Below are 14,745 nucleotides of genomic sequence, written 5' to 3' on the forward strand. Positions count from 1 at the left end.
TTTCAGCTATATCTGATAAAAATCAGGTGTACTAGTAAAAAATGTACAGTGGTACCTCAGGTTAAATATGCTTCAGGTTACATATGCTTCAGGTTACATACTCCACTAACCCAGAAATAGCGCTTCAGGTTAAGAACTTTGCTTCAGGATAAGAACAGAAATTGCGCAGCGGCGGCAGCGGGAGGCCCCATTAGCTAAAGTGGTACCTCAGGTTAAGAACAGTTTTAGGTTAAGAACGGAGCTCCAGAACGAATTAAGTTCTTAACCCAAGGTACCACTGTATCTTAATTATTAAAACTGGAATAAGTACAAGTACTTAAATGTGTTGTTTTGACCCTAAGAAATGACATAAACCTGTGGTTCAGATGCAGCGAGGAACCATTTTTACCTGCCCTGTCAACAAGCAATTGTGAGCCTTTAGCTCACACATCTTCCTTTCCTTTCTTCTCCTCTTCTTCTGCTCCTGTGAGGAGCCACAGTTTGTGAACCTGAATTGTTTTCTATCATTTAAGACAGAGGTTTTCAACCATTTAGAGTCCATGGCTCGCTTGACCAACTACCTTCCTTCTACGGCACCCCTGTGGGGCTCAGGATCCCAGCCTCGCATCCTTTTTCAAACACCCTCCCTTGTGGAGTGTTCCCTCAGCCTCCTCCCCTCTCCTTGGGAGTCCTCCGGGCAGCTGCTGCTGCCACCCCTGGTGTCTGAGCTGCCCCCCCTCCCCAAAGAGAGGTGCCTTCTCATGCCACCCCACAGGGGCCTGGGCAGAGAATGACCCCAGCCTTAGTGGCCCAATGGAGACTGGCTAGAGGTGAATATGAGGCTAGCAGCTTATCTTGAGGGGCAGCAGCAGGGCTGCTGTAACAAACAGCTGTGCAAGCCTTTGGGAGGCAGAGACGCAAGAAGCCATCAGTGGAGGGAGGGAAGGAAAGAAGGAGAGAGGCCAGTGTTGCCTATGGCACCCCTGATCATCATTCAAGGCACCCCAGGGTGCTGTGGCACACTGGTTGAAAACCACCGGTTTAAGCAAATCACAGTTCCCTAAATTCAGATATCACAGGGAACTGTGATTCCTTTAAAATCAGGAGCAGAAGGTTCTGCCACTTTCTTTGGCAAGTAAAATAGGATGGGAACATTTGGGCTCAAGGCTCATTCATGTTGTTGGAAGCCATACTATCTCCCGTTCTGGCCTCCTGGGCACCCAGTGGGGTTAGCACTGCCCATTATCTCGAGGCAGAAACTTTGCTGCCTTCTAGGAACTTTTATTGATTATGTTCCTGAAAGCAGCTTCAGTTTTACGTCCTGCCTTTAGCTCGAAGCAGCAGCACTGGAAATGTCATTACTTGTGAACTAGGTGTTTTGAGTTCATATGCCAGCCTTCTAAGCACATCAGCTGCATGCTTCCCACCCCCACCCCATTCTCTCCCTATCTCTCAATCTTTCAGTGTTATTCGGGATCTTTCAACCAAAGCTCTGCATAATATCACACCACGGGCTCCAGAATATATGGCAAACGAAGGTGAGTGAAAACAAGCGTATGATCTAAAGCACCTAGAACATTACTGCAAAAGCCCTTAATCCTATGTGATTAATAGAGAAGCAAACTGAATGTCTCTAGCAACCAAGGTAATTAAGTATCTCTAACACAGAGAGAAATTTATCCTATAATGGGTTAAATGTATATACAGAACTCCTTGTCTTAAGAGTAATGTTAACACACTGCAGGCCTTTTGTGGCATTAGAGTAGAACACATGTGCTTAGCTTGTGAAAAGATTTTGTATTTAGCATATGAAGAAATGTGTTAATTTCTTTGGGAAATTAAACCAGGGAACGGCAAATGCTAGTGATTTACATACTTTTGCATAGTAAAAGGTAAAGGGACCCCCAGAGGCATAGCAAGCCCAAGTGGTACCCGTGCAGATTTTTTTTTGTCACACACCCCCACATCCGCCCACACCCCTTCAAGTTACAGTGAGCATTTTGCGTCCCCCCCACAATGTTTTGTGCCGAAAAGCATTGTGGGGGAATGCAAAATGCTCACTGTGACTTGAAGGGGTGTGGGCAGATGGTGCCCCAGGTCCAGGTGAACTGAGTAAAGCAAGCACAGCTAATGCTTTTGCAATGCTGTGATGAGTCCTAAGCCCAAAGCCACTGGATTTGCTCTGGCTTGTGCTTGAGGCTCTAGGTGGAGGTGCCAAATGTCACCCCCTGAAGATGGCAACTTTGTGCTCCCTGAGAGGGCAGTGCCCTGGTGAAATGTGCCAGGCTGCTGGGTGGAGCCCTGGCTGGGCAGAGCTGTGCTTCTGTGGCTCTTCCCAGCAGGAAGGAAAAAGCAAAGTGTGTGCTGTGTAAGCCAGCTGCTGCACCGAGCAACTTATGAGATGTGGGGTGGGCATGCTGAGAGTCACCCCCCCTCCCCTGGAACCATTAGGTCCAGTCATGTCCGACTCTGGGGTTGCGGCACTCATCTCGCGTTACTGGCCGAGGGAGCCGGCGTACAGCTTCCGGGTCATGTGGCCAGCATGACTAAGCTGCTTCTGGCGAACCAGAGCAGTGCACGGAAATGCCATTTGCCTTCCCACCGGAGCGGTACCTATTTATCTACTTGCACTTTTGACGTGCTTTCGAACTGCTAGGTGGGCAGGAGCTGGGACCGAGCAACAGGAGCTCACCCATCACGGGGATTCGAACCACCGACCTTCTGATCAGCAACCCCTAGGCTCTGTGGTTTAACCCACAGCACCACCCGCGTCCCATTTTTGCACAGTACTCCCTTTCTGTCATTTTATTAGGGATCCAGCATCTAGTCTTCAAACTGGAAGGGGACAATTTCTTGTCTATTTGCCCTTTTAAATTAGTTAATTATTCATGTTCAATCTCTTGCAGTTTTACCAAAACTGCTGCCATTGGCAATTGGCACAGATCTTCATACTCGCCATGGAGCAATTCTGGCCTGTGCTGAGATCACTCACGCCTTGAGTAAACTAGCAGAAGAAAATAAGAGGTAAATAGACAAAATCATTACTTTACTGCATTGTTTTTATACATTTTTTTTGAGACTGTAGTGAAACACAGTCTATAAATTGGGTCAATAAATAAATAAGGCATGGATACAAAGATGAATTCTTGTTGACTACCATTTTCCCCAATGCATTATGGTAGAGTTCATATTGGCATTTAAGGTCTGCATACTAGGGACTACTATGATCAGAAAGAAAACGAGGGTAGTAGAAAATTAAAGAAGAAAAAACAACATCATACTCTTCTTATCTACATCAGTGGTTTTCTTCACTTTGGGTGGCATTTACCAGGGTGCATTAATGTGCCTCGGAAAGATAATGTGAATTAGCTGGAACTTCATTCAGTGAATTAGTAAAGAGATCTAAGAAAACATAAATTCACCTAGGAAGGGAGTTAAAAGCTAGAATTGTTAATATTTTAATGGCTATAAATATATTCAAGAGCTTTGGTTATGAAACAGGTCAATACATGATGATCTCACAGGTCATATGGGAAGAAATGCTTAATGTTGGTTTGGAAGGTTGTGTGACATCTCTCAGGGACACTGGTGGCTTTGGAAGTTTGACTGACCTCTTGGTTTTCAGAGAGAAGAATAAGCACCTATACTTTCCAATTAATGCCTTGCCACTGGCAGATAGGTTTCTAGGACTCCCTCACATGTGACAGAAAGAAGCTCATATAGTATTCCTCTGATGCTTTCTGTGGTGGCTTTTAACTTTGCAGATCCATTACATCATATTTGGATGAAAAAGCCTTGGAAGGACTTAAACAGATTCATGTGGAGGTTGGTACAAATTCTGTCTTATGAAAATAATATATTTTTGCACTCTTTAAATAGCAAAGTTTCTTTTCTTAAAATAGATAATGTAAGAATTATTTGGTGTGTGCGCATTGTTAGATGTCATGCCTACATCCATGCAGCTCACAGAATGTTTGAGGGAGTTTCCCAAAGTGGACCGTAGCCCAACAGCTGTGGCTGATAGGACAGATCAATGGCAGCTGCATGCGTAGGGGGGTAGACTACCTGCAGCCAGCCCTGCAAACTGGTAGGTGGCACATTCTGTTGCTCCTCTCAATCTGCTGCCTGCACCAATGGATTTCCTTGACTCAAAGAAGAAGTGGCTCACCAGTAATGCAGACTGGAGATATATTTTAACTTTTTCCATAAAGTACTGTACAAAAGTCTATATGAGATTTGAAATGAAGTGGATTTTCTTCTTCAAAAACATGCAGAGAATTACCCTACACTTAGAATATTGTATGGTACGTGGGATCTTTTACTGGAGCTTCCTGGGCAGTACCAGTATAACTATTATTATTATTATTATTATTATTAGGAAAATAGATACTATTTTGATAGCCATCAATGATAAAATCTGTATGTATTATCAAATATGGGTGAAACAATACTGAATTATTTCGCAAAAACTTAATCCTTGCAATCTTATAAAAATACTGTGTACAGTTAACATATTTCTATAGTTTTGACTAAATTGGTGTTTCTCAGCCATTTTGAAGTGGGACCCATTGGTAAATTTACGTAACCTTTTGGGATCCACAGAGTCCCATTGTTGTGTGGTCCACTCAGGAACGTATCAGGAACTGGCTGTGGGTTATAACTTGCAATTTGAGATTCACTGAACTAAATAGAACTTCTTCTTGAAAACATTTTTATTCCTTATCTAATACCATTTTTCTCTTACAGCTTTGCCGTCGTCAGTTGTATCGGTAAGAGAATTAATGCCAAGTAGATTGTTTCAGTTGTAAGAATAAAGAAAAAGCCTCATAAAATATGCAGTCCACAAAAAAGCTTGGGTGCCTACTTTGATACTGACTCTGTGCATGGGTGTGCTGTGTTTCCTAAGCGTAAGCATAGCTTGGCTGGCATGTGGCCACAGCAGAACTTGCTGCTTGGAATAGAGAGCATAACTGGAGCAGCCTGTCTTAGAAATTCATTCATGATGCCTATACATAATTACTGCCCAGTGGAAAGTGTGGCAGTGTCTTATAGCAACCTGCATAGGCTGTCTGGCATCTCAAGAGATGTGCAACAGGCAGACAAGGGGTGGCATGTTGAGACCATGACCAGCTCAAGGTATTTTGCCACCCTAGGCAAGGTAAAAAATTATAACCAACACTTCCTTACTCTGTCTTGTACAGTAGACACCATGGCATTGGTCCATGAAGTAGCCAAGAGTTTCCTGTGATAATTTAAAGCCTCCTTCTCTTGATGCTTCATTTTGTAATATTTAAAATTTGGAACATCGGTTAAGTGAACTGAAAATACAGAGCCTAGAGGCAGACTTAATGCTTCAAGATTGGAGATTCTGTTGGGAAAGGATGGAGAGACAGTAAACAACTGATACACTTTCAAGATTTTAGAATTTCTCCCCCTTATATACAGGTCCATTATATATGTCACAGCTGTTTTATCAAGAACAATTCCAAGTTTGGAAAGGGAGAGTAAAGTATATACCAGATGTGTGTTTAGTTGCACCTTTTGAATTGTCTTTCTGTGTAGTACATGTTACATTTTGAAATGTAAGGCTGAACCAGAATTTCTCGGAGCAAAATGACAATATTAAATACGAACCATTGTTTGAGACAGCTTTCTTCATTTAGCACATTGGTTAATCTGCCTTAGTTCATAATATGTTCATATTTATAGAGGTATCACACTGGCTGTTATACTTTCTGTAAATTCTTTTAATGTCAGGGTGAGGCTAGGGTATAATTTGACTTTTTCTCACAAAATGCAAGCTTGCATTTATTGGTTTCATTAGATTCTTAATAGTGCCTTTCTTATCAATTAGACTTCAAACAAGCATCATGTTTCTCTTCAACGTAGTACTTTGCATAATTGAGTTATTCACTTGTGAGCATATTAACATAGTTTCAGGATATCAAAATACCTTTTAAATGGTATATAAAACATTCTGCTTTGGATCATTTTGTAATAGCAAGCCACTTAGCTTTTAATAGGCAAGCACTCTGCTAAACAAGCTGAACTTGTTTTCTGAAGAGCAATCAAGCTGAAGTGTCCTGAAGGTGCTCAGCTGAGACGTGGTTTCTTGGATTTTGAGAAAGTGTCGCCAGCCATCTGTTGAAGGACATATAAAACATTTTTTCCCCATGGTTTTCTTTATCTGTTTCTGGAATGAAGATTTCTTTTACAGAAATAGGAGTGATATGAAACATTTTCTCAGAAGAGAGTAATTTGATTTCTGTTTGTTGTGTAAATGAATATCAGCAACAGCAATGAAGTCACATTATTGAGTGATGAACTATAAAGATCATGTGTAATGCATGGTGTAGAAGCAGTGGATTAAGAAGCACTATACTCTCTCAATGAAAACATTAAGAGCACAAGGCCATACAATGAAATAAATTTATACTGGGTATTAGATAAACCAAAGAATTACTTCACAAAACAAAGCACGTGTGGGATTTATGAGATAAACATCAAAGTCTTGAGACAGATGAGATTTATAGGATAGCTTGCTCTCTTTTGTATCTTCCTCTGCACCACCACATCATGTAAAAGGTTTTACATGAAGCAAGATGAAGTGATGGAAGAGTTAATTTATTTTTGATTTTGAATCTTAACAAGACAGAAAAGAGAATTTTACCTTTCCTTTGTATTTCTCGTAAAGATAGTGATTTGAGATTTTCAGCCAATACGTTTTCCTTTTTCCTTTTTCAGGGGTTTAGGTGGAGAACTAATGAGACCAGCTGGTATGTCACACGACACACACACACATTTTTAATCCAAATGTTTATTATATAGCATTCTGTGGTATTATGCATTTCTCTGGTGTTTTTTTTTTTTTGACTATAAGTAAATGTACTTTAGAAATAAATCTTGCATCTTGAACCTCCCTCATTTTTTCAGCTGCTACATTGGTTCACCAGGCACACTGCCAATCCTTACTTCAATTTGTACCCAAGGTCGAACTTCTTCCTTAAACCATACCTTGTCCGCTCGCTCTACCCTAAAAATATGTCCCCCAATTTATTTTTTTTAAATGCAGTGCAGATAAAACACAAACAGGTTTCATATTGGTAGTGCTCCTTTATGGCATTTTAGCAGCCACCATAAAACTTGTTTTCTTGCTTGTTGGTATAACGGAACGCAGACATCTCCCTCAAAAAAGAATGGTTTTCGGAAGGGTTCTCATGTAGCCTGCACATAGGGGCTCCATTTGAAAAAAACTCTATACAAGCAGAATGTTACACACTAACTTTAAGTCGAGGAATACTTGGATGCACTGTATGCAAAAAACCTAGGGAGCCTTAATTTGGGACTTACCTGTGCCATTTCTGTATGCTTCAGTTGGTAAGGTTGGGAGTAACTTTAGCTACACTAAAGTGTATAGACCTTGTGTTGGAATATTTGTTAAAATACTTTTTGTGCTGATCAGTATGCATATTCACAGTGCAACACATCTACTGTGTAGCAATACCAGTATGCCTGTTATTACATTTGCTTGAGCTCTGATCCTGTGTCTGTATAATATATGTGTACAAGATCCACTGAACTCAGAGGACCATATTTGACACAGGATTGTTCTCTGCTGTTTTCAGAAATTGTATTCTCTTCGTTTTCTTCCAGTCTGTGCTTTAATTGAAAAGTTATCACTTTCAAAAATGCCTTTTAGAGGAGATCCCATAATAGGTAGGTGATGTTTTTGATGTCTTAAATTTATTCTGTCTGTTGAAGATTATAATTGCATTCATATGCACAGTCCTCTTGATTTCACTTGCCAAGAATGCAGCCCACAGAGAAATGCTTATTTCCTATCGTCACAAGATGTTCTTTAGGGCTGTGAATGTCCCTAACATGCCTTTCATGACCCAATATTTTTGCTTGTTGCCTCCTGCTGTCATTGGCATCATGATGCTATGACTGTGTTTGTCATATTCAGTTTAATTCAGAAAAGAATTGGCCAAATTGAGCCCCACTTTGGGCAAAGGATTCCTGAATAGCACAGGGTCGGACTAGATGAACCTCATGGTCCCTTCCAACTCTACAGTTCTATGATTCTGTGAAATGATGCAGCACATGGAGGAAATTGTATAGGGTAATGTCATCTGCAGGAGACTTGGGGCATCGATTCTACCCCACTCAACAGAATGTTCTGTCTACAACAGAATGCTTCTCTCAATCTTAGTTTTAGTGGGAAAGGGAACCCTGGGTGCCAGGAAAAGGCCTTTGTGGACCCCGTGATAGATGATGCACTAATCTCAAAAGCAAATTGAAAACAAAGTTGAAAACATTTAATTTGGGGTCAAAAATCCATAAGGATGCACACTTAAATTTGCAGAGATCAGCAGGAGTTTTTATGAACACACTCTGGAACCTTTGAATTTATTAAAAGTTGTTGTTTTTTAAAAGGTGATGAATATGTTTAATTTTAGGTAACTAGTGTATTATCAAACATGCTTTCTTTCCCTCTAGTTGAATGGCAGTCGCTGATAAATGACAGTTTCAAAAGTCTCCACCTTGTTTCAAGCAATGCAAAGCAACAAATAAAGGTACAGTTTGTTGTATCTGTATTGTTGTTGCTTGTTTTGATAAAAAAGAAAACATTAATATTTTCGTATTATGAAAGTTGCTTCAATGTATTCTTAAATTACCCTGGTTCTGTATGTAACAGAACACGTTATATAGAGATAGCAAGAGCGCTTTGGGCCTGTATTTCCATGTGGTATGAATTAATTGTCTCTGTGAAAGGACAGAACATCATTTTCACCCTAAAGTAATCAGTTTTATATTTATAATGAGGAAATATTTACCACTTAAATGAAATTTGGGACAGCAACTCAACACAAGTTGCACTACTTTTTGAACTCTATATGGAACTGAATAGGCTTGTTATAGAGACTTCATAACAAACCATAGGAAAATATTAATCCAAGCACATTCTTAAATTGAGATATTCTTTAGTCAAATTCTTTGATGACAAGCAAAAAAATTTCATTTGGGTGGGTTGTTGTAAATTTACTGCCTGATCATAAATGACGTGTGCAGAAAGATACAATCTCTGCGTGATACTGTATAGTTTTTTTCTCGTTTAAATAAATAAAATGATACTCCACTCTTTCCCACCTATCTGTGGGAGTGAGGAGAGGCACCATAGCTCATGGCAAAAGCTACAGTGATTTAGGAAGCTGGCAGTAATATAGCCACACCCAAACCTAATGGGCCCTGCCCAGAATGCCATCTCTCCCCATAGGCTATTCTGGTGTGGGATCATTGTGTGAGTATACAATGAAGCTTAAAGCCTAAATAACCTCTGCTGGTTTGACTAGTGTTTGCTTTTAAAGGTATGGAAGGCAATATATACACCATGCATCTATTCTTGTGCTAAACTGAGTTAAATTAGAACAAATTGTTGAGTAAGCATCAAGTAAATTCTGCTGCAAGTTCAACTCTTTAATTTAAGTCTACTAAAATTAGGTTCAGGGTTGTTAATTTAGACCCCATAAAATTATACTGATGAACTTTAAAACAGTTTTATAAGTCATGAGCTATTAGTTACTGTGCCTTCAGACACAGCCCTGAATGGAGAGTGTGAGCCAAGATACTTTGCAGTGCTATTTTATCTCCTAAACCAGGGGTCAGCAAACTTACCATGCCTTGGGCCGATGTATTAGTTTGGGCACCCCTGTCCTAAACAATAACAAGTCGCTAACTGAAAATCTCCTTGCTTGGAATGCAAAGCTTATCTTCGGCTGTTTTACCGTATGAATGGGCCCATAGCAAACTACAGTAAAATTATTTATAGGGAAAGAGATTATTCATTGGGTTTTCCTACAATAGTACAGTTGAAAGGTAAGATCTTTTGATGCTTACAGAGTTTTGCCTTTGTCTTAGGAATCGGCAGTCGCTGCATTAGCTGCTCTGTGTAATGAATACTACTACTTTGAAGAGGAGGGAGCAAATCCAGCTCAGCAAGGTACTGATTCATAATGTTTGTCTCTTGCCTTTATTAAGGGATAACCTATGATGATCTTGTTAGCTAGAAAACTTCCTACAGGAGCAGAACTAGTCCTTAAATAAACATCTCAGTGGTTAGCAACTTCTCAGGACCAGCCCAGTTATGCGGGCTTCTAAGATGCACTTAATTGGAGGTGGCAGCAGCATTGCTTGTCCCTTTTGGAGAAATGAAAGAATTCTGATTTGCACACGTGTGAGACAATGTTGTTTGTAATATGCCTAGTAAAATGTGAAATTAAAGCAGTGAAAGTGTGCACTTCTGAATCAGCTCTTCACTACCATTTTAAGTTCTCTACAATGGAGTTAGAGTTAATAGAGTTTTGTAACATGGGAATAAAATTTGCAGATCAGAGCTTTTATGGTGGTATTTGGGGTATTCCATAATACTGGTAATGCAATCGGACTCCTTCATCTCCCCCCTGCACACATCCGGAAACCTCCTCATATCTGCTCTGGAAGCTTGAGGGAACACCTTGAACAAATTTGGGGGCAGGCTGAAGAGAAGGGAGAAGGCCTTATTGTGCAAGCACAAATCCTTGTGCTGGCAAAATTCATTAATTAGCATTACATTGAATATAGCCTTTTATGCATAAAGTAGAAAAAGGCATAATGCATAAAACAGCCGGTGCCGGCAGGCATGATCCAGCAAATGGCACCCAGGCACAGCCTCCTTCTACCACTTTATGTAGAGTGTGCTGCTTTCTCTCTCTCTCTCTCTCTCTCCCTCTCTCCCTCCTCCGCCCCCTGCAGAGAGCCTGAAAGGGAGAGGAATGCAATTGGAGGGAAATAGGATTAATTAGAGTAAGATTGCTGGTGGGTAGCAACACCCCAACTACTATCCTCTAATTTGGAAGAATTTACAGGGCCTCCACCCTAATAGTAACATAGCAAAACATGGTTAGTTTTTGTACGCAGCTGGGCACGGTAATTTAACTGCAGAGCTTGATGCTCTGGGTTTTCGTCATAGCTTGAAGATCTAGCTTACATCTTTAAGGTACAAGCTTCACAATGGAAATGAAGATGCCCAGAGTAGCCATCATATTTCTTTTTTATATGTAGTGATATTTTTATACATAATTTCATTCTCCCTGTTTCCAGCAGTTTCTTCCCTCTGTAATTTGTTGTATTTTTCTTCAACATTTGCTTTAGCTTGTAGCCATTATTTCTATTAAATTAACAGTTTAGAGATCATGTATTTCATTGTGTTATTTCATTTACATTTTCTTACGAGTGCCATCTTATAGTCCCATAGGCATTATTGGGTACTTACCAAGAAGCAGCCTATGCGGAGTTTTCTGCAACTTTTTTAATTTGGTTCCTTGTGCTGCTAACAAAGTGTCTTTGAAATTAAAATGAGTGCTGATGAAATTTCATTATCTTGGGTGTTCTCACAAGACATATAGACAAGAGTAGGATGCCTGTGTTCCTTCAGGCCTCAGTGTTTTATATTTGCACAAATAGTTTAGAGATATCTAAAATACCTGTGCTGTTTCTTAGATGTTCGCAGACAGAGCCTCTTGGAGGTGTGTGTTTGTGTATTTTCCCATTCTATACTTCTCTGAGTGTCTTAAAGTTTATATAGCATACTGGCGAATTGTTTTAAGCAGAAGTAATAAGCCTCTGCATGTGCTAAGAAAATCCATCTTAATTTGAGTCAGGGTCATTGGGCTTAGTTCTACAATCAGTACCAGGACTTGGCAGCCCCAGACGGTGTAAAGTAATAAAAAAAAGGAAATACATTTGGGTCGTTGCAGAACCCCTTTCCTTTGACATTGATTAATCACAACCAGCCCCTTCATAGCTACACAATTTCCAGATAACAGCATTAGTTGCAGTTCCAGACAGGAACGAATGTTTCTCTGTGCTGCAGAGAAATTCCTTCAGAAATGTCACCTTGTTACCGGGTTCCAGTGTATGGAAACCACTTCCTGGAATCCAGTGAAGCATCTTCCTTAAGAGATGCAAGCCTGGAACTTTTAGTAAATTTATGCTCGTTGTTGCCTTAGAACACATCTTTCAATTCAGCTGTGAAAGGATGACACTCTGAAGAAAATTAGGCCTGCACAGTCATGTTGAGTACACTGTCCTGCTTTCCTAACAATAAAAAATTTCCATAGTAAATCATTTGAATGACTAGAGAATGACTGCAGCAATTTGGAGTCACTTTTTCTCTCTGGAAATAATTTATGCAAATATGCTAGCGCTTTGGTGCAATCTCCCCACTCCCCATCCTATGCCAATTTCTAATTAATGATACTATGACTGCTGTATTTATCTAGATGAGCTGGTGAATCAATACATTTCAGGCCTTCAGAGCCATGAGGAAATGACTCGATGTGGCCTTTCATCAGCCTTGGGTGCCCTTCCTAGGTTTCTTCTAAAAGGCAAGCTTCAGGAGGTGAGTTAGAGGGTGGGGATTTAATTTTTTTTAAAATTGTATGTGCTTAAAGGAATACCGTGAATTAAACATGTTGCAATTCAACATACAACAATATTGCTGACCATGTTTGGTGGTTTATAACCAAATCTCTGTCAAGGTTTCTGTGTTAATCTTAGTTTCCTGTGGAAATGATTCTTTGAATGGATGAGGGATATTCACACCTCACACTTGTTTGTGTGGATTCACATATTTGGACAGACACCATACTCATAATAGGGCAAAAAAGGCAACCAAGTAATGGGCAATGGGTAACTATTGCCATATAGTGGAGGGGGGAAATAGTTTCCTCTTCTAATGTATTGCTCTCCAGCAACACTCTTCAGTAGCCCACATAGGGCAACTCTTCCTGGGGGTGCCACTGTTTTCTTCCATGGCAAGGGAAGTGGGAAAACTAACAATAAAAGGTTTAGATTTGTAATACAGTGGTGCCCCGCTAGACGAAAATAATTTGTTCTACAAATTTTTCCGTCTAGCGGTTTTTTCGTCTAGCGAAGTGGCAATGACAGCTGCGCTCTGCTAAACGAAAAAAAAAAAAGACGAAAATTGTTCGTCTTGCGAAGCAGCCCCATTGACTTTTTCGTCTTGCGGGGCAGCTTCCGCTAGACGAATGCCGTTCGTCTAGCGAGTTTTTCGTCTAGCGAGGCATTCATCTAGCGGGGCACCACTGTATATAGTTAGACATTCAAACTTCAGAGTTGTGCCAGGGGAAAGAATATTCTGAAGAAGCTGAATGTATTGCATGCAACCAGCAGATGTAACTAACAAGCGCAATGCACACTTTATGAGAAGGAGTTAAGTGGAAAGGGACAAATTTGCTTTATATCCTTACAGTAGTGATGGGGAACCTCCATGAGGCCCAGCAGTCCTTCCCATTTGGCCCATAGGCCATTTTGGTGAAGCCACACCCACCTATGATGTCATATGACATTAGATGCTGTACTGGTGAAGCTGTGGCACCACATTCCAAAGGAAGAATTGGGAGTGACTCTCTATTCTTCCTTTGTAGCTGTGGCTATACATTTGAATATGATGCCAGGTGGGTGGCCCTGCCCAGCTGTCAAAATGGCCTGAGGAGGGTTGGCCAGTTCTCTAACTTTGCCTTATAGAAAGGCTATCATTCCTTGTCAGATTAAAAAGCATGTTAGTGAAGGAGTATCAGGAGGCTTGCATTGGACAGTCTTTGTATCCTGTACCTGTCACACAAACAGAGGGTGAATTTAGGATGGAGCTAGATGCCTGGCAGCAAACACAAGATTACTGGTTGTGTGTTCGTGTCAAGTGTGCAAAGTAAGTGTGTGTGTAGCCACTTTAACTTCTACTGCTTTTTAGATAATATCTCACAAGCAAGCTGAATACAATACTCATACTGTTTTTGTATTGTGTTGTTCCAGGTTTTAGACGGCTTAAAGGGAGTCACTTCCATTTCCCCTCAGTATGTGAGCTTTGCTGAATCCAGAAAAGATGGCCTAAAAGCTATTTCAAAGTATGTCCAACTCTTTGTTTTGTATTATATTATATTTATATTTGCCCTGTAATGCGAGTGCCATTAATGAGGGGAAAGTGTTGGCCTTGTTTTTAAGACTCTGTCCTCCTTTATCAGATAATAGGGAACCTTGTCTAGTTCCCGGGGCCTTACCCACATGACCTTGAGTTCTTTGCTGGCACCGGAAGAAACAGAAAAGCAGCAAATTTTAGGCCCTGAGGCCTACTCTGGATCAGGTCCTAGTGTGGGGGATAGAAGGGCTTTCACCCCTTTCCCCACCTCTGTTGTCCCAGTCTGGATTGGGCCGCTGCACGTGTAATTTGTATTGCTTGCAACCAATCCATTGCAACATATGTATACACAAGCCCTCCTTAGGTGGTACCAGGAAGTCATCACAGTAGAGATGGGTGCACTACATCTGCATCATCTTCACTGTTCTTGCTGCCCTCTAACTCCTGGGAATTGACCATGTGAAGTAGGGAGCCTCTCCTGTACTTGTGGGGGCTCCCCATGCATTTTAGAAACTTGGACCATAAGGTTTTCAAACAGGTGGTGAGCCCACTGGCAGAGGAAGAGGAATGCAGGGGGAGCGCACCGCCCCTGGCAGCACGATCCCGGTGGGGTGCCATCATGGCTGCCCCCCCGTTGTGCGCCACGCCCCCAGGATGCACCAGCCCCACCCCTGCCTGCTCTCCGCTCCCCGGTGCCGGAGCATGAAGCTCTGTCACTGAGTGAGCCTCCCTCAGGCTTCCTGCTGCACAAGGTTGCCTTCCCTGAGTTGACAGATGAAGGGACTGTTGTT

At 41.2% G+C, this 14,745-nt stretch overlaps 1 protein-coding gene across 5 annotated transcripts in view; it reads left to right on the plus strand.

The window, feature by feature from the left end:
- The window catches only part of TBCD (tubulin folding cofactor D), a 120,975-nt gene that overhangs the window by 83,701 nt on the left and 22,529 nt on the right, over nt 1–14,745 (plus strand). For all 5 annotated transcript variants that reach the window (XM_033139510.1, XM_033139513.1, XM_033139511.1 and 2 more), the window contains exons 20-29: nt 1,444–1,517; nt 2,886–3,003; nt 3,744–3,804; nt 4,726–4,748; nt 6,724–6,755; nt 7,633–7,695; nt 8,479–8,555; nt 9,898–9,979; nt 12,300–12,418; nt 13,852–13,943. In XM_033139510.1, coding sequence (XP_032995401.1) covers nt 1,444–1,517; nt 2,886–3,003; nt 3,744–3,804; nt 4,726–4,748; nt 6,724–6,755; nt 7,633–7,695; nt 8,479–8,555; nt 9,898–9,979; nt 12,300–12,418; nt 13,852–13,943 — 741 coding nt within the window. The remainder of the gene's footprint in view (nt 1–1,443; nt 1,518–2,885; nt 3,004–3,743; nt 3,805–4,725; nt 4,749–6,723; nt 6,756–7,632; nt 7,696–8,478; nt 8,556–9,897; nt 9,980–12,299; nt 12,419–13,851; nt 13,944–14,745) is intronic.

The sequence above is a fragment of the Lacerta agilis genome, chromosome 2 (genome assembly GCF_009819535.1).
Source record: "Lacerta agilis isolate rLacAgi1 chromosome 2, rLacAgi1.pri, whole genome shotgun sequence".
In the NCBI taxonomy this organism is placed as follows: domain Eukaryota; kingdom Metazoa; phylum Chordata; class Lepidosauria; order Squamata; family Lacertidae; genus Lacerta; species Lacerta agilis.